Source organism: Myotis nattereri, assembly GCF_964212035.1.
Source record: "Myotis nattereri genome assembly, chromosome: 3".
In the NCBI taxonomy this organism is placed as follows: Eukaryota; Metazoa; Chordata; class Mammalia; order Chiroptera; family Vespertilionidae; genus Myotis; species Myotis nattereri.
The window spans coordinates 2,090,490-2,114,041 of record NC_138077.1 but is presented as its reverse complement, the minus strand read 5'-3'; the positions used below and the strand labels follow the sequence as shown (position 1 = coordinate 2,114,041).

Sequence of the window (23,552 nt, the reverse complement as noted above, 5' to 3'; positions counted from 1 at the left end):
AGCTGTCTAGTGTCTCCCTCCAGCTGAGCTCATCTCTCCCCAGCACTCGGCTCCTCTGCTTCTCCTGAAGGACAGTGGGACGTGAGAAAAACTGGAAGCGCTTCTTATTCGTGTCGCTTGTGCCTGGACGGGGTGGGGGGGCGGGGCGGGTCAGACACCTGCACACCTCGCGCATGCGTGCCTCTAACCAAGGGTGGGCAGTGGTTCGGCTGTCCTTCCCAGCCTCTGCTGACCCGTCTTTAATGCCGTTTCCTGAAGACCAAGGGCCCGTCATGGCCACGGCACACCGCTCCTCACTGCACATCCGCACACGCCTGGGGAGAGGGGAGCGACACAGGAGCAGCTTCCTGTCTCACTCAGAGCCGAGGACTGAGTCCCTGTCTGTCTGTCCAGCTGAAACGTGCTGTGGACGTGCAGGAAACGACGGAGGTTTGCTGGCTGCATGGACGCCAGGGAGGCTGTTAAGCTACTTCTCCGTTTCCTCCACGGGAATGAAAGGGCCGGACAGAGACTGGGGAGCGAGACGCCGCCTCTGCCCCGCGATCACGGAGCGGCGCGCACTAGCCCCGTTCCGGGAGAGGGACCCACACGGCTGGGACCGGTCACGGCTGCACCCCCACTATGGCAGCCCCTAAGAAGGAAGGTCACTAAGCAGGTATCGCAAAGGTCACAGCCATGACACGGCCGCACTCACGTGGAGCTGAAGTCCGCCCAGTTGTTGGGGGCGGCGGAGGGCTCGGCCGCAGTCACCGCCGGAGGAGCTGGCGTCTCCCGCACCTCCAGCTTGGGTGCGGGGGTGGAGGTCAGGTCCGTCACTGGTTTGACGGGGGCAGGAACCTCGTTTTCTGGGATCTTCTCGGCGTAGTTGGCAGGAAACCATCCCGTCTTGCCTTTCAGCTCTCCTCCAAGCCAGCCCGGCTCTCCAGTCTGGCTCTCGTCCACCTGCAGGAGAGCCACAGGGTTGAACTCGAGCGGGACTGACCAGCCCGCAGACTCCGGACACACAGACGAGGCCCGGCCTGGCAGACTGACCCCGGCGGCTCTGTGCCTGACCCCGGGCAGGTCTGCACCTGACCCCGGCGGCTCTATGCCTGACCCCGGGCAGGTCTGCGCCTGACCCCGGGCAGGTCTGCACCTGACCCCGGCGGCTCTATGCCTGACCCCGGGCAGGTCTGCACCTGACCCCGGCGGCTCTATGCCTGACCCCGGGCAGGTCTGCACCTGACCCCGGCGGCTCTATGCCTGACCCCGGGCAGGTCTGCACAGTGTGCCCGAGCCGCTCTGCACTGACCCCGGGCAGCTCTATGCCTGACCCCGGGCAGGTCTGCACAGTGCCCGAGCCGCTCTGCACTGACCCCAGGCAGGTCTGCACAGTGCCCGAGCCGCTCTATGCCTGACCCCGGGCAGCTCTATGCCTGACCCCGGGCAGGTCTGTGGTGCCGGGTGCCCGAGCCCTGGCTCTGAGCAAACAGGAGGAGCCAGCAGTCAGCTCCTACCCACAGCGGGGTTTCAGTTTTCTCCCCTTTTCCGAATAACGGCAGGTCAGACCAAGAGCCTGGCCGAGGCCCACGCGCAGCTGCTGAGCCTGGCACCGGCTGGGACTGAAAAGTGACCGCCCGCTGCACCACCCAGTCAGCTGATCATTACCGACAGCCGGCGGTGCTGACTGAGAGCTGGACGCAAAGGGCGCCATCACTATAAATCAGTATTCTTTAAAAGCCCCTAGTAACAAGGAGTGACTCAGCGGAGGGTCAAGAAAGATCAGACAGCCGTAGATGGTTTCCGGAAAAGAGAGCAGACCGCTGCTGAGCCAGGTGAAAGCTGCGCAGGTGCATGATGGGAAAAGTAAGGACATAATTATTTGTAGCTGCAACTGTTACTAAGGTCCCATAGTTTCCTGTTGTACAGATTCAGCTGTACTATTCAGGAGGTGCCTGTGAGAACATGAAACCCCGCTGCCGAACATTTCAGAGGCTGCGCATCACAGCGAGTGCTCCTCCTGCCTGCACTGGACTCAGTTCCGACTCAGAAGGGTCACTGGAATCAGCAGGATGACTCTGCTTATCGCTACAGGTTACCCACTGTTTCAGGGGCAACGGAAGAACGATGTGGGGGGAGTTACACTCACGGTTAGAAAGGTATGTTCATCGCTCTAGGTCAGTGATGGCGAACCTATGACATGCGTGAACTCATTGTTTTGGTTGATTTTTCTTTGTTAAATGGCATTTAAATATATAAAATAAATATCAAAAATATGTCTTTGTTTTACTATGGTTGTAAAGATCAAAAAATTTCTGTATGTGACACAGCACCAGAGTTAAGTTAGGGTTTTTCAAAACGCTGACACGCTGAGCTCAAAAGGTTCGCCATCACTGCTCTAGGTCAAATACGGGGCTAGCAGAGACCTCATCTGATTTTGAATCCCTTAACATACTAAGGAGGTAACACATTTAGCACTTCACTGGACATTAACATTACTTTTTAGAAGTCACAGAAATGAGTAGGCCGGGTCTTAACAATGATTTTAGAAAAACTGGCAAAAATACCAGTTTTCTAACCTATTCAAATTTCAGTAAACAAACAAACAAAGCACGAACACTTATCTGTATTCCGTGCAGAGTAAGGGCGTGTAACAGTCATTTGCTTGCTTGAGTTAAAAAGGTGTTTGTGGGGGTGGAGCGAGTGGAACACCCAGCCGACTACTGAACTGTGACTCAGCCTGGAGGGCGCCTGCTCGGCCCACCCCCCAGGGAGCCCTGCTGTACCCGTGGAAGCGTCTGCAGCTGAGGGCCCCCCCCCCCCCGCCCCCAGGGAGCCCTGCTGTCCCGGTGGAAGTGTCTGCAGCTGAGGGCCCCGCAGCAGGCCCTGGAGACAGTGCAGTCCTGCTGGGAGGTTCTGCTCGGCTCTGCAGACCTGTGATCCTCGCTGACACTGAGTCAGTGGTGGGCACCTGGTCACTGTTCATCCAACTCCCCACAGTTTGTTCTAACTCCATTTTCGGAGCAGCCCCAACTGGTTCTCTAAATGAGGATTTTTTAAAAATATATTTTTTTATTGATTTCAGAGAGGAAGGGAGAGGGAGAGTGAGATGGAAACATCAATGATGAGAGAGGATCATCGACCGGCCGCCTCCTGCACGCCCCCCACTGGGGATCGAGCCCACAACCCAATCAAATGGTGACCTCCTGGTTCACAGGTCGACGCTCACCCGCTGGGCTCCATGAGCTTCCTGAAGCCGCCTCCCTGGCCGGGACTCTGACTGCCCCTCTTCCCCGGGTCCCGCTCCCTCTACAGCCTGGCCTGCGCCTGACCTCCCTCCTGGGACCACCTCTGGTTCTCACAGGGGTCCGCGCCCAGAGGCCCGTGTGCAGGAACCTCTGGCAGCAGGAACGCCTCAGGGCCTGGAACCAGTCCCGGCTGTGCCGGGCGGGTGCGCTGCCCTGCACACGCTGGACTCCTGCAAGGTCGGCCTGTGACTCAGCCTCTGTCCGAGACACGGCGTCTGTCCCGGTAACAGGCTGCTGGCCGACCGCTTACAGGATGCGAGGCCCCCAGGAGTGTCCCACACTGCACCGCAGGCAGGCCTGGCTCCCCTGGCTCACTGATCCCCGCCCGCCTGCCCCTCGGCCTCCGTCTGGGACAGAAGGTGCCCTGAGGGGCTGCACGGCTGAGAAGGGGGCCCGCCCTCCAGGAGGCTCGCTTCCAGGACATTCCCTGCCAACCCGACCAAACAAGGGTCCGGCAGGCTCACTGGCTCTTACAGAAACCCACTCATTATTACGGACAATCACATTTTAAGGGGCAGAGAACGTAGCCACTTACAGTGATGAGATGAACACCCCTCAGCCACAGACTCTGTCACAAAGAAGGGAAGCAGGGACCCCGATCCCCTCCCAAGCACGACAAAGCTGGGCAGCGGGCGGGCTTAGGGGACCCAGAACCGCTCCCGGGGTGTGCTGGGAGTCAGAGCAGCGGGTTTCGTGCATTTGCCACGGGACGCACAAGGCTTCCCTGGAAACTCTGGGGAGGACATGACACTGTTTTCCAAAGCTGGAAGCGGGCAGCTGGCGAACTGTCCCCCAAACTGTCGCAACCACTCAACTCTGCCACGGCCGCGCCCAGGCAGCTGGAGGCGGTGTGGCCACGAGTGCGCCCGGCTGTTGCCAGCAGCTTCATTACAACACAGCGCGGCGGCTCTGACCCCGGGCGCCACGTGTGTGTGCCTGCCCCCCACCCTGCCGTGACTGTATCTGTCACCACGAAGCACTGAGAGAAGAGAAGACAGACATGAGTTCGAATTGTGATGCCAGAAATGCTAAACTAGAAGACGGACAAGTTCCAGAACGTGGGGGCTGGCGACTGCTGAAAGCCTCCCTTCCCGGGCATTTCAGGGAGGCACTGTCCGCAAACCATCCAGGCCAGTCCTGACGGGAGAGATTAGGTTGTAAAGGTAAGAAAGCCTCCTCTTTCCCTGCTGCAGAGCGCTCCACTGTGTGCACGTGCCACGGCGCTTCCACCCGTCCACGCACGGGCGGGCGCTCGGGCTGCTTCGGGGTGGGCATGGAGCGGTGCTTCCAGCCCCCTGAGCAGCCCTGATGTGCCTGGTCTCGCCTGGGCTAAGATAAACTTCAGCTGAACAGCAATGAGCGAAGGTCTTCTAGTCCCGATGCTATTCCAACACATTACAGAGGTCAATGTGACTGATTCGCTCCAGGCACTGGGGCCCCAGACGAGGAGACAGGCCACAGATTTCCGCGGTATCTAAGCCCTGGCTGTCAAGGTCAAGCTCAAACCCAACCAGGAAGCTTCCATTCGGAGTCTGAGCAATGTCGGCTCGCTCTGGGCCTGCCCCTCTGCTACGCCTGGCAGCACCAGCGAGCCTTCACTGCACCTCCCCCAGGCACCGGCTCTCCATGGGTTTCTCCTGTTTCCTACACAGACTTTGAACATGAATGGCAGGCCTCGCCTTAGATGTCTTTGTATTATCGACACTGAAAATAGGACTATGTACAAGATAGCACTTTACTTTTGTGAACCACAAAAAATATATATTTGGGGGGAAAACTAAGCTGATAGTCAAGTTTTTTTCAAAAGCAAAATATTTTCTAAAGTCCCCCGCCAGCCTGCCTTGAAAAAGGAAACATGGTCAGCTGCTCAGGTCTAACAGGTGCGCGGCTGGTTTTCCAAGATGTTGAAGCAATCTGAGAATCGGATGGTTCTGTGCCCACAAAATAAGGGAACTCCTGATTATTTCACCGACAGGGGTTGACAGTAATGTTCTAACGACATATTTTTCATGCCTACGTTTCTTAACTGCAGTGAAATAAAACCTGTTACCACTACATGTCAATCCCGCCCCCCGCCCCCCCATATTGTTAACCTCACAAAGGTAAGACTGTTGAATGTCATGGGGGGTCATGTTACATTGTGTAATAGGAAATGGGGTGCTGCCCCTGGCCCTCAGCAGGCCGCTACACTGCTGGGGGCCCCTGCGCGTTTCCTCCCACATCTGGAAGGCCTAAGGCAGAGCGAGCTCCATCCAGTCCCACGGACATTGTCACCCATCAAAGCTGGATTTACTTTCAGTGTTTTACTATAAATTACAAATGTTCACACATTTATAAATATGGAAATAATACAGAAGTGGGTAAAATTAAGCACGAAAGCCTCGTTACTGCCCAGTGGGAACCGCTGTTAACAGACTGAGTCTGTATTTCAAGACTGTTAACTACACATAAACATTCACATGCACACAGTTTTTACTTAACCAAACCCAGTGATACTCTACTCTGCTTCCGCTGTTTCACTGGAAAGCCTGTTTGTAGATGTAGATTTACATGGTTCTCTAACACCTCCATTATGCCGTTTAGTTACACTGTGAGCCACTTAACCCCCTCGCGACAGCCAGCTCTGGGCCGGGCCCTTCTGCCGTTACCAACACGCTCGTGAACGGCCTGTGCACACATCTTTGGACACATGCTGAAAACAGCTGGAGGAGGGAGCGCACCAGACTTTTAGAGAATTTTAAATGTGAAGCGGTATTGCCAAAGGACTTAGGCAATTCGTACAGCCAGGCTGACAATGAATATTACACCCACTCGCCTCCACTGACAAAGCTGGGCAGTACCAAGCTTTCACACTTGCTCAGTTGAGAGATGGAAAATACTATCTCGTTTTGTTAACTTGCATTTTCCTGATCACCAATGAAATGGATGATCTTTTCGTTTATTTTTTTTTAACTCATTTACTTTTCTTCACCTGTACCTGTCTCTTCATATCCTCCACCAGCTTTTCTAAGTTGTGTTTCTTTCATGATAACCTTTTGGAATATTTTATGTAATACAGATATTAACCTTTTGTCTCTCGTGTACTTTGTGACATACGCATTTTAATTTTTTATACTGTCAAATCTGTCCATTTTTATCATTTATGGCTTCTGGTTTTAACCTACAGATGCATTTCTTAGCCATAAAATTATTCCAATATTCATCTTTTTAAAAAAACACACTTTTAGAATTTTATCTTTTAGTTTTGGAACCTGTGTTTGTCCATGGCCGAGGCAGAGACTTGACCTAACAACTTGCCAAATACAGAGTCTTCGCATGAGCCCCCCAGGGTCCCCACGAGGGAGGCCTGTCCGTTCTGCACACCTGTCTCCTTCCTGGTTTTTGTAAGCACAACACCCCACACACTCCAAACGGACTTCCACAGAGACGGGCACCCACACAGGATTGAAGTGACTTAAAGGCACAGAACACTGACTACGATGCAGACTTCCTGACAGCCACAGAGCACTTACCCATTCCCCTTTAACCTCCACCGGGAAAGCAAAGGTTTGAAAGCAAAACAGATGTTTAATGAAAGGCTTATTCTTACAGTATATCTAACTATTCACCTAGTCAAGCTGGTGGTGAACTAGCCAACTTCAGGAAAAGGACTCAATATCACTGTAAAAAATTTACATTTCAAGAAAAGAGCAATACCTTCTCATTAAAATACAGATCATCTGTTAACGTTTCCTGGGAACATTTGTAACACTCCCTTAGCTCGAGAAGAGCACGTTACTTTTCTGCAACTTGTGCTGCAACAAAATGCAGCTATAAAAGCATTAAGCTTAGTGTTTCAAGTGAGAGAAGCCACTTTGTAACGAGGTCCTATCTGCTGTCGCACTGCACTCTCGTCGCTTTTTAAGCGGTGGCATTTCAGAGACGTGGCAGTGTGCGTGCCAGGAGGTGGTGGAGAGGCAGGCCCCGCCTGGCACCACCGTGTCCGGAGCGGTGCCCCTCCTCAGGGAGCCCGTCTCTGTCAGAGGGCGGCCGGCACCAGCACATGTGCACTCGGCTGTCTGTGAAGAGCGGGGTGTGTCTGAAGGTCCACTCGTTCCTGAGCTTCAGGAAGATTCTGGCCTTTGGCCTTGGCCCTCCTGACTCCCGCCCACAATTAGAGAAAAGGCCGTCCGAATAACATGGGGACGGGCTGATTTCTCTGTTCTTTCTTTATATTCTGGCCCAGTGGTTCTCAACCTCTGGCCCTTTAAATACAGTTCCTCATGTTGTGACCCAACCATAAAATTATTTTCGTTGCTACTTCATAACTGTAATGTTGCTAAATGTTATGAATCGTCATATAAATATCTGATATGCAGGATGGTCTTAGGAGACCCCTGTGAAAGGGTCGTTCGACTGCCAAAGGGGTCGCGACCCACAGGTTGAGAACCACTGTATCTGGCCCCTTAGAGATCACACGTTCTACAGAGCTCAGCTGTAGGTCCGGACGCGCGAGCCACGGCAAACACCTCTGCCCTCAGAGCCAGGCTCCTGGCATGTGAAACGTGTCTGTCTCTATCCTACCTCCTCGCTCTTTTAAAATGCCGGCCGCTGCCTGCTTGCCCTTTCAATGCGAACAGCAATGCAAAAGTGCCCACTTCTAAGACACTTATTCTGAAGGTGATGACTAGATTGAGGTACAACGTTTTCTTTCAGAAAATAATTTAGGTCAACCACATGGCTTTATTCTTTCTTAAACTGGTTCCTAATAATTTTAGTTACAATCGTAAGAATATACATATTTAATTGGCAACTGAAAATGATGCTGGAGTATTTCACATGTAAAACTAGTCCTTCCTGAAAATAAACTTACTGCAGAACTGGAGCAGTAACCCGAACTCTGAGGTTCCGGGTCGCCACCGGTTACAACTACGCTGAGGCTGCGCTACGCGCCCGTCGCCTTCATGGCTCTGGTTCCAGGCGACGCTGGGAACAGGATTAGAGGTCCTCCCATCCCAACAGGAAGGGAAGGAGGCTGAGCCTACAGCTCGGAAACCGGTGCCGGTTACTGGCTCTCGCACTCCCTGACGAGCTCGCAGCTGCCGGTAAAGTCCACACAGAGGCGGTGCTGCCACGGACAGCAGGCACTGCCCGGCGCCCTTACCATGACGATGTCGCCCGGCTGGATGCTGATCTCATCGTGACTCCTGGACTCGAAGGGATACAGCGCCCGGTAGTACACGACCTTCAGGTTCTCCTGGGCGGAGATCGTGAGCGGGCCTTTCTCTGTTTACAAACAAAGTGGGGTGGGGGAGATGGAAAAATAAATATTACACGGAACATGACAACAGGCCAACAGCCGCTGTCCCCTCTACCGCCTCCTCACCACCCGCACGGCCCATCCACCCCGGGCTCTGAGGCACACACCGGATGCCGGGAGCCAATCCGATGTCGGCTCCCTAGACCCTCCAGAGCATTAGCGGACCCTCTCAGCAAAGGTCACCCCAAAGCCAAGTGCAGTGAGGCTAAGGCCCCCTGCCGTCGGCTCCAGCCCCGCCCACCCAGCCCACGGCAGATCCAATGGGACCCCAGGACTGGACTCGCCAACAAGAAAGCGCTTTGGGCCAAAACCAGTTTGGCTCAGTGGATAGAGCGTCGGCCTGTGGACTGAAAGGTCCCAGGTTCGATTCCGGTCAAGGGCATGTACCTGGGTTGCGGGCACATCCCCAGTGGGAGATGTGCCGGAGGCAGCTGATCGATGTTTCTCTCTCATCGATGTTTCTAACTCTCTATCTCTCTCCCTTCCTCTCTGTCAAAAATCAATAAAATATATTTAAAAAAAAAAAAAAGAAAGCGCTTTGGGAGGCAGAGAAGCCCAGCATCCAGTAAAAGCACGTGGCCATGCTGATGTCGGGCCCTGAGTGCAATCCTACAGAACCCCCGCGGCTCTCACCATGACCATCACTACGATCATCTGAGTGAAGTGAGGCGCATGCGCCTAGGCATGGGCCCGAGATGGAAATGGCTTAGATTTGAAACAAAATAAAAGTTTTAAAAATGCAGGAGAGCAGAGGACGGTCTGGGTTCTGGTTGGCAGGACTAAGCATGCCCTCTGGACTGTCTGCCCACGTTCTCTGACGCATCTGCTTTCCCTGAGAGCGTGTGTGTGTGTGTGGGGGGGGGTGCTGCCCTCCTGTAGCCTGGAAGTGGGGTGCCCTACAGGACTCCCACTGACCAAAGGAGAAAGTCCTGACTAGGAAGCAACACAAGGAACTTAAACTGCCCATGATCAGATCACGGGGAAAAGATTTTCATATCAAAACACCTTTTGCCTTCGTATGGGGCGCCCCTTGGGAGATCTGCTGACTTCCTCCCTGGGCGGTGAGCGCCTTGGGCAGGGAGGGTGTGGACCCAACTGGGAGCCCTCCCCCCAGCCCTGCCCCGCGCGCCAGCAAGCCTTACAGAACTGCCTGCCTGTCTTCTCTCTGCGCACCAGGACAAAGCACACTGGTGGTCAGGCCAGTGAAGTCAGTGTGCTTTGCCTACAACGAAAGGGGCGATCGCCCGCTCAGCGGGGATTCTCTGCACAGCCGTCCAGTCTCATAGAGCCGCACAAGAATGTAAAGCCCATCCCAGTTTGCATCTGCTTACGGGACGCCTTCTAGCTTTTTCTAAGTTTCCCACTTATCGTTACTTAGCGGGCAACTTGTGATCAAAGAGCAAAAACCAGCCTCGCTCTCAGAAGGGTGACGGGCATCTCCTGCAGGGCCTCCTGAGGACCGCGGCTGGCACGCAGGGCAGGCCAGGGCGAAGGAGCCACTTCCTGCTCCCGGGACAGCCCAGAAACCCCCCGAGGGAAGGGAGCTGGAGAGGCAGCAGGCGACGTTATGACCTCTCCTGGGAACCAGGTGTCTCAATGAAACGTGTGCCACTGTTGTCTGCAAGACTTCTGGTGCCAGTGTGAGGGCAGGCGCAGGTTGGCAGGGGGTGGCAGAACTAACAGATCTGAACGCCCCACATGAACAGCTGCACTGTCCCCAACAAGGAGCCTGGCGTGGCCGCCTCTATTAACAGCCAGGACAGGGCCTGATTAGACGTGGAAATTTCCAGAAGGATGTGGGAGAGAAGACAACCTGACGTCCAGGTCACTCCGTGCCCTCATACCTGCGGTGGACCAGGGCGCGTGGATGGCCGGCGCGGCGGGCTCCTGGTGCTGCGGGAAGAGCCGGCCCAGCCGGTCCTGCGCCTCGGGCTGGCCTCTGCCCTCGCCGTCCTTCCTCTTGGCGCTCTCCTCCCTCCGGAGGCGCTGCTCCTCGTGGGGCCTCCGCGGCCGCTGGTGCTCATCGTCCTGCGGCCCGTGCTCGGGGCCCTGCCCGGCCCTCTCCTGAGCCCGCCTGCCAACGAGATGCTCGGTTACCGCGGGACGCGCCTCCGGTCGGCACGGAAGCCACATCGGCCAACGGGATGCTCACGCCCTGCGGACGGAGCGCGGAGCGCTCGGCACCAGCGAGACAAAGGCTCTCGGCCCCATTCTGAGATGAAACCACAACTTCGGGAATCACAGCAAGAGCGTTCTGAAGCAACTGGTTAGAACAATAACAAGCTACTTCTCAGCTTCACCGGCGGTGTAAACCTGCAAACACACCTGAGCCTGCAGCCCACGGGGCGTAACTTCCATGAAGAACTACCCCCTACCCCGGCATGAGAAAAGCCAAGCACAGGCGCAACCTGCTGCGCAGCCGGAACCAAGCCCGCCACTCGGCGGGGACGGAGTCCGGCCACGAAGTCAGCGGCTGCCTCTTCACGTTTTTTGTCTAAATTCCATAATCCATCTTTACGATTTATACTGTATCATTGGGATATTTGGTTATTTGTGTCTAAAATCAATAGAAATGTAAAAAGCAAGTATCCAATAACAGAATCAGACACACCAACAGTTAAAGATAAATGTCTACAATGTACAGCGGACAGTTACAAATGAAGACCACACACACACACACACACACACACTCAGACAAAAACAGCCGTGCCTGTCCCGGCAGCAGCGAACGCTCTCCTAGGTCCCGAGTTTAACTGGCGGCTGAGGAGGAGGAGGAGTGGCGGTCAGTCCTGGAGGAAGGCTGTGTGGCCAGCCCCGCGCTGCTGTTGAGAAGCTGTGCCTGGAAGAGTGTGGTCGCTGGCACGCAATGAGCGCACCACAGGCCGAGGCTCCCTGGACAGTCCCACTGACCAGAGTCGTAAGTCAGGAGAGCTCTGGGAACCAAGCAAAAACCGGGCTACTTATACGTGCAAAGATTTGTATACACACGTGTTTGTGCACACACATGCGCACACGCGCACACACACGCAGACTGAAGGCTCTTTCGGGCGCGGAAGGCCCCTGGAGAAGCCAGCACACAGTGGGCACTCACAGTGCCTCCCAGACGGGCCGCCCCCGGAAACACCCACCTCTGGGCCTCTTCTTTTTGTTTTTCTAACTCGATGATCCTTCGCTCCTGTTCTTTCTGTTTCAGGCGTTCGGCCTCTATGGACTTTTGCTTCTGGAGTTGCTGCTTATTATGTATTTCTCTTAATTCCTATAAAATCAAGAAACAGGTGATGCCTGAGGCGACAGCACTGCCACTGTCTGTGAGCGACATTTCACAGTGGAGAGGCCTCGGCAGTTAGGGAGAACATTTCAGAGGTGAAGAGCGTGACCTTGGAAAGCTGCCACCCCCTCCCTCTGGCGGGACTGCACTCCAGGAGCTGGCAGGGCCACTGCAGGGAGCTGTGCGCACGCCCATGCTCGCCACGCTCTCCACCCGTGCTCGCCACGCTCTCCACCCGTGCTCAGAGGCCGCTGCACACGCCCATGCACACCGCGCTCTCCACCCGTGCTCAGAGGCCGCTGCACACGCCCTTGCACACCGCGCTCAGAGGCCGCTGCACACGCCCATGCACACCACGCTCTCCACCCGTGCTCAGAGGCCGCTGCACAAGCCCATGCACACCGCGCTCAGAGGCCGCTGCACACACCCATGCACACCACGCTCTCCACCCGTGCTCAGATGCCGCTGCACACGCCCATGCACACCGCGCTCTCCACCCGTGCTCAGAGGCCGCTGCACACGCCCATGCACACCACGCTCTCCACCCGTGCTCAGAGGCCGCTGCACACGCCCATGCACACCGCGCTCTCCACCCGTGCTCAGAGGCCGCTGCAGGGAGCCAGCACGCACCCCATGTTTGCCGCGCTCCACCCGTGCTCAGATGCCGCTGCACACGCCCATGCACACCGCGCTCTCCACCCGTGCTCAGAGGCCGCTGCACACGCCCTTGCACACCGCGCTCAGAGGCCGCTGCACACGCCCATGCACACCACGCTCTCCACCCGTGCTCAGAGGCCGCTGCACAAGCCCATGCACACCGCGCTCAGAGGCCGCTGCACACACCCATGCACACCACGCTCTCCACCCGTGCTCAGATGCCGCTGCACACGCCCTTGCACACCGCGCTCAGAGGCCGCTGCACACGCCCATGCACACCACGCTCTCCACCCGTGCTCAGAGGCCGCTGCACAAGCCCATGCACACCGCGCTCAGAGGCCGCTGCACACACCCATGCACACCACGCTCTCCACCCGTGCTCAGATGCCGCTGCACACGCCCATGCACACCGCGCTCTCCACCCGTGCTCAGAGGCCGCTGCACACGCCCATGCACACCACGCTCTCCACCCGTGCTCAGAGGCCGCTGCACACGCCCATGCACACCGCGCTCTCCACCCGTGCTCAGAGGCCGCTGCAGGGAGCCAGCACGCACCCCATGTTTGCCGCGCTCCACCCGTGCTCAGATGCCGCTGCACACGCCCATGCACACCGCGCTCTCCACCCGTGCTCAGAGGCCGCTGCAGGGAGCCAGCACGCACCCCATGTTTGCCGCGCTCCACCCGTGCTCAGATGCCGTGCTAGCCTGGGAAGGGCATTCCAGGAGCCCCAGGGCCCAACTCAGCAATAACAATGGGCGTGACGGGTTTTAAGATACGGTGCTGATCAGGATTAAAACCTGGAGATCTTTCTGGTCATGAATGAACACCAGCCTCCACTGGCTTTGACAATGCACACACCTCCTCACGTACTATCTCCACTAAAACCCCATCTCCTCCTCCTGCTGCGCTGCCTCCGAACACGGGGCCATGCCTCTGCTCCGTGACCTCCCTCTCCCCCACCCAGGCCGTTCGCCTTCAAATCACCTCTTTCAGAGCATCTTCTCTCTAAAGCCAGTGCGACGGCATCGGCCGCCCAGACTCGACCAGCCAGCAGGGACCGGGAGTAAAGAGCCTGCCAGCACCTTGGACCCCATTTCCCCATCCGATGCTGGCCCAGCAGAACCAGACGCTTCTTCACGGGCTACTGACAATACAACGCAGCTTACGATAGGCTAGCTGAAGCTTATAGCCCAAAAGGATGGAGAACAAAAATGCCAGTTCAGGGGAAGCCTGGGGGTGCAGACACTGGAACCGATCTGACTGCGTCAACCACCCAGGAGCCCGCAGGCCTGCGGGGACTGCACGGCCCGCTGCTGAGGGTCGGTGTCCGTGGCCGGCCCGGGTCTGCGTGGGGAGGCTTGGAGCTACGGCTGCCTGTTGCTCTGGCTCTGCTCACTGCCAAGTCCACAGGTGGCTCTTGCTGCCTTGAGCTCCTGCCTTCAGGTTCGTTCAGAGACGGAAGCCCAGGGTGGAGGAAGCACCTGGAGCAGGTCAGTGTTAAAACGCTCTTCTTCCCAGCGAAGAGCCCCGAGTGTCAGACTAACCTTTCCTGCCAGCGGGGCTGCCCTTAAGAGGAAGCCCAACACCCCAACCAGCTCTCGGTGCCGAGAGGTCCCGGCCCCATGGGCTACAGGAGAAGCTTAACTGGAGATCAGGAGGTTAGGGAGAGACGGGGCCTGGAGGGAGGGAGGTACCAGGGACGGGGAGGGGGGAGGGGGACCGCTTCAGTGGGCGGCCCAGCAGATGAGAGCGGACCCTCCAGGCAGGGCGCAGCAGGAGGAGGCAGCTTGGCGGCCTAGTCCCTATGGCAGCAGCCCTGGCACCCGGCTTGCCAATTATGCAGGATGCCTGGGCCAGTTAGCTGGGACAGGGCGGGGCCAGGATGCCACGACTGCAGACAGGGAGGAACGATGACGCCTCACTCTGACTTTCCAGCACTAAGAGCAGCACCACCCCCAGGAAAGAGAATCCCGTTTTTCATTCTCCCCCTCACCGTCACACCATGGGAGGTAAAACTTTCATGTGTTTAAAAATTCAGCAGGATTCCTTCCCAGAGGAATGTGGATTCAAGCATAAATAGTATTCTCTAATAACATAAATGAACATGTGATTCATATTTTGAATTTGCTATTTCTGAGACAAAGAGATAAAGTGGGCCCATTCCTGGTGCTGGTATGATCGGCGCCCTCGGCTTAAGCTGACACAAGTCCACACGGCGAGGAAACACAGGTGTGACACTGAGCCACCGAGTCCCTGCGAGGACCCAGTCACCGGCGCAGACGGCAGGCCACTCTCCCGCCAGCCCAGCGCCCACGCCCTTCCAGGCAGGTCAGAGGGGACGGGAAGATTCCCTCCCGATCCTACTTTAAACTCCATCTCCAATGGTGGCGGGTTCTGGAACAGAAAGGAGGGTTTCCGGAAACAGACGACAGCGAGCGGTGCGGACTGCAGACGCCTGCACGCCGACCCAGGCGCCCAGCAGCCAGAGGCGGACGAGCGCGCGGGCGCTCCCTCTCCGCTTGGGACCCGCTACATCGCAGACAACGTTTCATTACACAAACGCCTTCTTTCTCTCAGCCTCTCTGTTATTTAGGGCTTTATTCTTAGCGCAGGAATAAAGGTGTAAGCGGTCGGCAAAGTAACTCAGAGCTGAAACTCAATGCGAAGGAGAGGAGGACAGGAAGGAGTATCGCTGTCTGATGCCCAGGAGCCTGGGTGTGCGGGGAAAGAGAGCGTTACTTCATGCAGGAAAAGTGGACTCGCAGGCGGAGTGACCGTCAAAATGCTCAGCCCCAGGTCCTCGGGGGCACCGGCCATGGGTTCTCACTTCACCCAAGGCTCACTCTGCGCATCTGCTCTCCGCACTGTCCCTGGCTCCTGGTGACAGAGGCTCTGACAGGTCACGGGGTACAGAGTGAAGCCATGTGAGGTCAAGCTAGTGACGTGTTAGGAGGCACCATAACATGAAAGCGGAAAGCAGTGAGTTTAGGGCTCAGCTGCGCGCTCTCCCGGAGCGGCCCCCGCCTCCCCTGCCCGCGCCGCCTCGGGACAGCTGTGCGATGACCCCACCGTCTTCCATGAGTAAACATGCCCCCCAGTTCTGTGCCGGTCCTGGTCACACGCTACGGGGTTTCTGAGGGCGGGGAGGTTACTGCCAGGCACGGCAGGGCCTCTGTGCACACGAGTGAACTGCAGGAACCCGTGACTGCTCCCCGGCCGCCCAGGTGAGGTCAGCCTGGCCCCAGCGGCGCGGAGCACTTCCCAGGAGCTCTGGCCGATGGGTAACCCGGGCACGTCCTTGCTGTCGCTCGGGGCGACTGGGTTGAGAACTGCTGCTTCCTGTCAGGAGGTCCGTGTCATTTCCCATCGCTCCCAGTGCCACTCGCAGCCCCGGGTGTCCATGGGGTACACTGAGGTAGGCTCAGGTTCTTCGCATCCTTTCTACATTCAATTCTGTAACTCTTTCATCGCCCACTGAGTGTTTTTTAACTAAATTATCATGGCTCGCATGAACCGCCCGCTCCTGCGGCAGTCGCATACAAGAACACGAGCTTTCTTATTACACACAGGCCAACCCGGGCGACCTCAAGCAACTCACAGAGGAACTTAGAAGTCTGGCGCTACCACAGTAGTGAGAGTGTGTGGGGCAACGTCTGGCACTCCTGTTGGGGGCAAGAAGGCTCCGTGGTCTTGACTGGCGTTCGGTGGTGGCGCCACCATCCAACCAGATGGGTGATGACGGTTAAGTCTTGTAACAACGAAGCTTCGTGCAGCTGGGGGTGGTGCTGCGCGGCTCGTTGTGCTGCGGGCCTTGGGGAGCTCGGTGCGTGCTGCCCTGCGTGAGTCGAAGGTGGAGTGAGACAGGAAGAGGCAGTGCAGCCCCTAAGACAACGCGGCGTGGAGCTGGTAGCCGCCAGCAGCTTCTGTGCTTGGAGAAGCTCCGTCCTAACATGCGGCTGCGCTGCAAACACCCCGATGGGCACAGAAGCCACCGCCGCGCTCGGTGAGACGGGCCTGATGCCACGGCCCTGGGAGTGGCACCTGAGATGGGCTTCCACCTGAGCCGGGTTGGCGTGGTGACTAAGTCTAACGAGGCTTCCGGGGGAGCTGAAAAGCAGTTTTCCCGGCCACAGCCTGACAGAACTGCAACCTCGAAGTTTGGTTCTGATCAGCCCATTTTGACACTTAGCAAAAGATTCTTACTGTTCAGCACTTAAATGTGCTCATCATTCGCACCAATTTACTTCTCCGGAAGTCATGCATATTGGTTATGTCTTTAAATCTATTCCCATGCCAGAATCTTATCGACAGATGAGATTTAGAAAGACTGGGTGACAAAGTGCCCAGCACAATACCTGTGTGTTTTAGTTTCATACAGAACTGACATCGCAGGAGCTGTGAGCGCTCTGGACCTTATGTGGTTCATCCCTTCAGTCACTTCAAACACAGAGAGCGGGGCCTCTGGGGTTACTGGCCTGCCCGCTCCAGGCTCACGTCTCCCGCATCCATGCAGCAGCGTGGCTCCACTTTCTGGTTTTCACACCACGTCGTAGTTATGACTTAGACCAGGGGTCCTCAAACTTTTTAAACAGGGGGCCAGTTCACTGTCCCTCAGACCGGTGGAGGGCCGGACTATAGTTTAAAAAAATATGCACACTGCACATATCTTATTTTGAAGTAAAAAAACAAAACGGGAACAAATACAATATTTGTATTTGCATGTGGCCCACGGGCCGTAGTTTGAGGACCCCTGACTTAAAGTCTTGCTTTCAGCCTCCTCCGGTGCTGATGCAAAGCCTCCCCCGTGAAAACCTGCATGTACGGACGCACGTCTTTGATGTCTCCAGGCAGCAAGCCTTCAGTTCATTTTAATGTTTGCACTTGATGTGCAACTTACAGGGAGGCCTGCGAGAGACTGAGGGGGCTAGTCAGTATTTTCAGTAAAATTTTGCCGATGTCTTAGTGGAACATGTAGAACATGCTCTTGGGTAAACATTTTTTTAAAGGTAGACATGCTATGTTGTAGCTAAAAGGTTTCTTAATCACAAAAATTCTGAGATTCTTGTATTTTTTTCATACATTCCGAAGCTGTTTACCAACTTGTTTTTGTTTGAAGTGTGACTTTTCCCTTCCCTCCCTCTCTTGCAAAAAAAAAAAAAAAAAAAAAAAAAGGGAGTGTGTTTCTGCTAATGAATTGAGCAGACATCTAATGTCTTATCTCCTGTGTGACTTCATGTTTGGAGACTTGATCACTTGTTGTTTTATGTCATTGCCACAATGGCGATGTGTCTTGATGTTAGTTCAGCCATATACTTACACTGCTTGGGAATGGCGCCTACGGCTCTGTGGCAGTAGTAACCTGTCAGTGTTCACCAGCTTGCAAAAATGTAATGCGAGAGCTTAAACATCTAAATCAATGAGATGCATTTATCATTTAAAACAAGTGAATTTAAAGAATCTACAGAAAAAAATTATGCTAATGAGGTAGCTTGAAAAACAATTTTAAATACATCAAATACACGAAGGCAGATATTTAAAAACTAAAGCGTATTGATGTGTTGGTACATCAGCGTCAGAGGCGGGCTGGGCCTTCTTTGGAGCTGGCTACACACGCTGCAGCTCCGAGCTCCCCGAGGAAATGCGGCCATAAAACAGCAGATGTCACATCAAGGAGCAGACGCGCTGGCATCCTCCGACCCAGATCTGCAGGCTGCAGCGCTTTCCCAGCGCCTCCGCCATCCAACCTGCTGGGACTGCGATCGGCTGTAAGACAACCCAGACGCCGCAAACGCAGGCGCTCGGCTCTTCCCTCCTCTCTTGCACTTGGCGTGTAAGCTGGCATGAACCAAACATGCAGGAAGCAGGACTCTTAAGCCGGTCACTTTTTTAAGTTGAACTTATGAGAGGCGATCTTCAGAATGAAGGAACATGTACTAAACACGGGCTGATGGCTCGCGCCTGTGCCCGACAAGGACCTGGGGACCGAGCCCTGCACGTGCGGAGCAGAGGGCCGCCCTGTCGCTCCTTCCTTTCCAACAGTTTAAAAACCTCGGACACAATGACAGTGACTTAAAAGTGCCCTTTATTCCTTCAGGGAAAGCGTTTGAAGGCGTCATTAAATTCTCTCTTGGGAAAGGAGAGAACTATCCGAAGACCAGCTCAGAAAAGCTTCACACAACGCTGTCAACTGCTGCTGGTGGTCAACCTCATGAAAGGGACCCTGCAAATGCCATGCAACATGCCAGTTACTTCTCTACTAAAACTAAGATAAACACAGAACCAGTAAGAACTTGCTAAGAATCAAAACTCAGTGTCTCACGCGTGGCTCTCCCTAAAACTAACGACTCACGTCTTGGCTGGATATTTCTCTAACAATATGATATCGAGTACAACTTTGCTGATTTTTCTTCTCTGAGTTCTATTCAAGGGTCTGATATGTTCTACACTAGATATAATGTGCAATAATTTAATCTACCTCCTAATGAAAGTATGATACCTTTCTTAATAAATAAGAAAGTATTAAATATTCATTGAAGAAGTTTTAGCTATGTGTTACAAACAAATACATGGGAAGATAAAACTCCTGTAAAGTGTGAAGTGCATATAAATTAAAATGAGATTTTCATCACCAATAATGCCCACAGAATTCTGAGACACGGCAGTTTCGTAACCAGGGCCTGTGCGCGAGCTCTGGCTCCGCGAGCAGCACTGACCCGCTCGCCCACGGGGACGTGGGCCTTTCCCGGCAGAGAACTCTGACTTTCAAAGCGCTTTGATCAAACCGATTATGAACCACAGTAAGAAAATGATTGGCAAATAAAGATTCTGTCTTGTATTAAGATACATGAAAACCAGCTTAATTTAACTTTATCCCTTCAACCAGGGAGGAAAAGTCACTTCTTTCCCTGGAGAATGAAGATATTATCACCATAAAACATCTCTGGACAGCTCTGGCGCGCAGCCCAAGTGCTTCTAAAGCGATCGCTTGACAAATTAAATACTCGAGAAGCCAGCTTCTCCCGGGAGCCTGGCTCGCTGCCAAGTTCACTGAAGACGGCTGCTCCGGGCTGTACGGGGTGCAGGACCACTTGACCTAAACACGGCGGCTCTGCTCACTCGCTCCCAGAGACGCTCACAGCTGGAGGCAGCGCGTGAGGCGGGATCACTGGAGGGAGAAAGGAGCACCCACTGAACAACTCGATGGATCCTTTCCATAGACAGTCCGCACAGACGCTTGTGGAGAGGAAATAACCGGCAATCAGGGTCACCAAGAGCCGCCGTTCACTGACATTTCCTGCTAGTTTGGTGTAACTTTTTGCCCCGGCTGCCTCGGAAAAGAGACAAAATAATAAACCTTCCTGACTTGAAATTCACGAGCTCACCGCCAGGCACCTAAATAAGGATGCACCTGTCACATTTATGATCATCTCCTCAGGGCTAATGTGAAACTGGCCTCACCGGAAGCGGATCTAGGCACCAGCATCAGAAACACGGTGCTGCTTTGCCTAAACCTAGTGCCTATGGAAGAGCTTTTATGTAAATCCACATCCCTTCTTGGTCCCCCAGGAGCAGTACGTAGTACACAGCATCAGAACTCTGAAAAAGCCTTTGAGTCTTAAATCACAGTAACTCATCCCAATCAAGTGGCTGCAAAACAAATCGAAAGCTGCTTTTAAAAGCCAATCACCAAACCCCAGGAGGACAGGGCAGTCAGTGCCTGAGTGAAAACCTCAACAATAGCTGAGATTATAAAACACAGAAACTGCACCGAAATCAGGGTCAGCTGATATTCCACTGACCACAAAATCATAGCACAGGTTCACTCCTGATACATAAAATGTAGAGTTATAAACACGTTGACCAGTTATTTAAATTCTAAGACATGTTTAAATATGACTTCTTTTTTTTTTTTTAATATATTTTTATTGATTTTTTACAGAGAGGAAGGGAGAGAGATAGAGAGTCAGAAACATCGATGAGAGAGAAACATCGATCAGCTGCCTCCTGCACATCTCCTACTGGGGATGTGCCCGCAACCCAGGTACATGCCCTTGACCGGAATCGAACCTAGGACCTTTCAGTCCGCAGGCCGACGCTCTATCCACTGAGCCAAACCGGTTTCGGCTAAATATGACTTCTAAACCCGAAGTCAGTACTCAACCAAACAGAAGTCCAATTCCCCACGGCACAGCCGGCAGCCGAGGCAGCCCGAGTGCCAACAGGAATGCACTGGGGAGCGGTGTGCATATGCATGTGCGCATGTGCATGTGTGTGCACATGTGTGTGCATGTACATGTGCAGGTGAAGGGGTCAGGAAACAGGTGGACAGAGAGGGAAAGAGCTAGAAGATGCTGTCCTCTTGGCAACAGGAAGAGCTCATTAAGAACCTGCTCTCAGGCCTCCCTTAGAGAAAGGGAGAGTCAGAAAGAGAAAACTGACTCCATTTTGTCTGGAAAATCTAAGTTTTCCCCAAGTGTCTTAGCTTTATTTACAAGGCAATACCCCATTATCTTAAATGCACATCAGTCTAAAGGATGCAATGGTCAGAGGTTTGGCTAAACAAGAGAACTGAAAGAAACTTATGTTTTTCAGAGGATTGAGCTCTGCCCTGGCAGGGTGGCCCACAGACCGTGTCACCCTGCACCAAAACATTTCGTGTTCGATTCCCGGTCGGGGCACGTGCAGGGGCAACAGATTGAGTTTTGCCTTTTCCAGATCACTTTTTCTTAACTATTTTTTAAGTCTCATAAACAAAGTAACCCACACTATAACTGCAACACCTAACCCAGCCGGCCAGCAGCAGCTGGGCGGGCCCAGGATCCGACGCGCGGCTCTGTTGGCTATTTTGAGCCTTGGGAGTGTTCGGCTTATTTTTCTACATTCAAGGAATCTGCGTAAAGTGTCCCCAATCACAAGCACAGTGAAGGAGCTAGAGAATTTCACTTCTTCTGGGGAAAAGAGGGCTTTTCAAAATGACCCTACTGGTAAACAAAATTTAATCTTGAACAAAATAAGAACCATGAAACAGCCACACGTCATTTACTGGTGCGAGAAAGCGGCACGTTGTCTGAATTCCCACGGACTGGCCTTGCCATCTTGCCCTCCTTTCTGGGTCTTTCCTGTCCTCAGTTTCCCTCCGCATGCTCCTCCGCTAACTTCTGCCCTCCAGCTCTTCCTCCAGCTCTTGGCTCCTTCCCCTGGCCGCTGACACGGGGCCTCCTCTGCCTTCGCAGTGAACTGCCTGCCAGGAAAGCAAGTGTCTGCAGCCAAGAGCCGCCTTCGCTGTGCCTGCCTACAACCCGGTCCTGGAGGGGCTGGAGGCAGCTGTCGTCCCAGGCAGGTTGCCGGCTGCCAGGAGCCGCTGGTGTCGAAGGTAAACCTCGATTTCCCACACACATGAGGAATGTAATTCCTAACTCTGAGTTCATCCTAAATATTCATATTTTGTTAAGATATAAAATAAACTACTGTTCCCCTTTGCAACAGTATACTGACTCGACAGTTTCCCGCGGGATGGAAATACGCCTATGGACCCAGCACTGGGCATCTCTTTCCGGCTGCGGCACCAGTGCAGACGCGAGGGCCTCCACGGCTGCTGTAAGACGCGTGGGCTGCCCCTCCCCAGCTTGCCATCAGGAGCTTCCACCATCGCGCACACAGTTTGTCAAGAGGAAAGACTCACTCAGACACAACGATTAATTTTAATGAACTAATCATTCCTAACTTTGACAAACGAAGCTTGGCACACAGGCACGCACTGTGTAAGCACAGGGGCCAGTGAAAAACATCACTAAGTCGGCTCCAAAAAATTTCCCCTCAGAGCACTTTCCTGGAATTGCACAACTGAGAAAATTTCATTACCTACTACTGGGGGGGAAAAAAGAAAAGCACAAATATCTCAACTCAGATGTCTAGAGAACTTAGCCTGGAATCTCAATTCAAAGGTCAACTAAAAACCTCAAATATGCTTCCTAATTTTTCTATTTTTAATAAAAAAGAACAGGAGTTTTACTTTTTTCTTAGTTACAAAAGCTAAATTAGCCAAAGTCAGTATAAAGGATTTTAAGTTAAAAAAGGAAAATGAGTACCTGAAAAAAAAGTATAAAATCCAATTTCATATCAGAACATAATTACTGAAAACTCCACTATCTACTTCAATCTAAAGTCTGTGATCACTGTTGATGGGAAATGAACTGGGTGCGTTCTGGGTTTGTTATAAGATGCACATTCTTAGGTGACAAGGTTGTGCGGATAAACTGAAGGCACCAGATCAGAGGGAGGGTGGGACAACCATCCCCCCACTCCCCTCCGAGCTCGGGCGTTTTCTGACCTGTGTGTGAATGGCACAAAATCCCACACCACTTCCGGACAGAGACAGAGCAATCCCTCCATCAAACAATAAACTTAAAATATGAGGCAACAAAATAAAGATCTACATTCAAGGACAACCCTGAAGATAAAAAGTGGCAGAAAAATTCTTGGTTTTAAAAGAGGAAACAGTCCCTTTTCAGTCGTCTTCAAAGGACCTAAGGAAGACGGGAGCTTTCACAGCCTTGCTTTTGGGATTCAGCCTGAGGTCGTCAGCAACAGAGGAAAGGAGGGAGAGGCACAGAAATGCAGTTCAGCTCGAAGACAGGGTCATGCGGGGGCCCCTCACTCACCCACACCTTAGACGCCCAAATCGCTGCTACGTGTGAGAGGAGAAACACGCGTCAGGCTGTGCCGTCCAGCCAGCCTGGTGAGCTGCGCCCGGGGCTGGGGACCGGGGCCGCCCGGGCTGGCGGGACGCGAGGGGCAGGGCGCAGCGGGCACAGCACGCTACCTTCAGCTGGTTGTTGAAAATGTCGATCTCCTGCAGTTTGGATCTCGTTTCCTTCTCAACTTCATCCAGCTGGTCTCGGAGCTGCTGGCGGGCCAGTTCTTTTGCTTCTAAGGCCCTTTTGAGTGTAAGAAGGGAATCTCCTGTTTTAGAAAAATATTGCAAGATCAGAAAAACCAGCTGGCGGTGAGGAAAACCGGCTTTTAATATTCTTTCAAGTG

The 23,552-nt window shown here is 53.9% G+C and overlaps 1 protein-coding gene across 2 annotated transcripts in view; it reads right to left on the bottom strand.

The window, feature by feature from the left end:
- ITSN1 (intersectin 1) overlaps positions 1-23,552 on the bottom strand; it is a 165,290-nt gene that overhangs the window by 63,593 nt on the left and 78,145 nt on the right. The window contains exons 16-21 of one of the 2 annotated variants that reach the window (XM_081088478.1): positions 23,335-23,474; positions 11,715-11,842; positions 10,431-10,660; positions 8,431-8,552; positions 6,800-6,814; positions 695-942 (exon numbers count right to left, since the gene is read on the bottom strand). In XM_081088478.1, the coding sequence (XP_080944604.1) occupies positions 695-942; positions 6,800-6,814; positions 8,431-8,552; positions 10,431-10,660; positions 11,715-11,842; positions 23,335-23,474 (883 nt within the window). Of the gene's footprint in view, positions 1-694; positions 943-6,799; positions 6,815-8,430; positions 8,553-10,430; positions 10,661-11,714; positions 11,843-19,323; positions 19,678-23,334; positions 23,475-23,552 lie in introns of those variants that run through there. The other variant, XM_081088477.1, reaches the window with a different exon arrangement.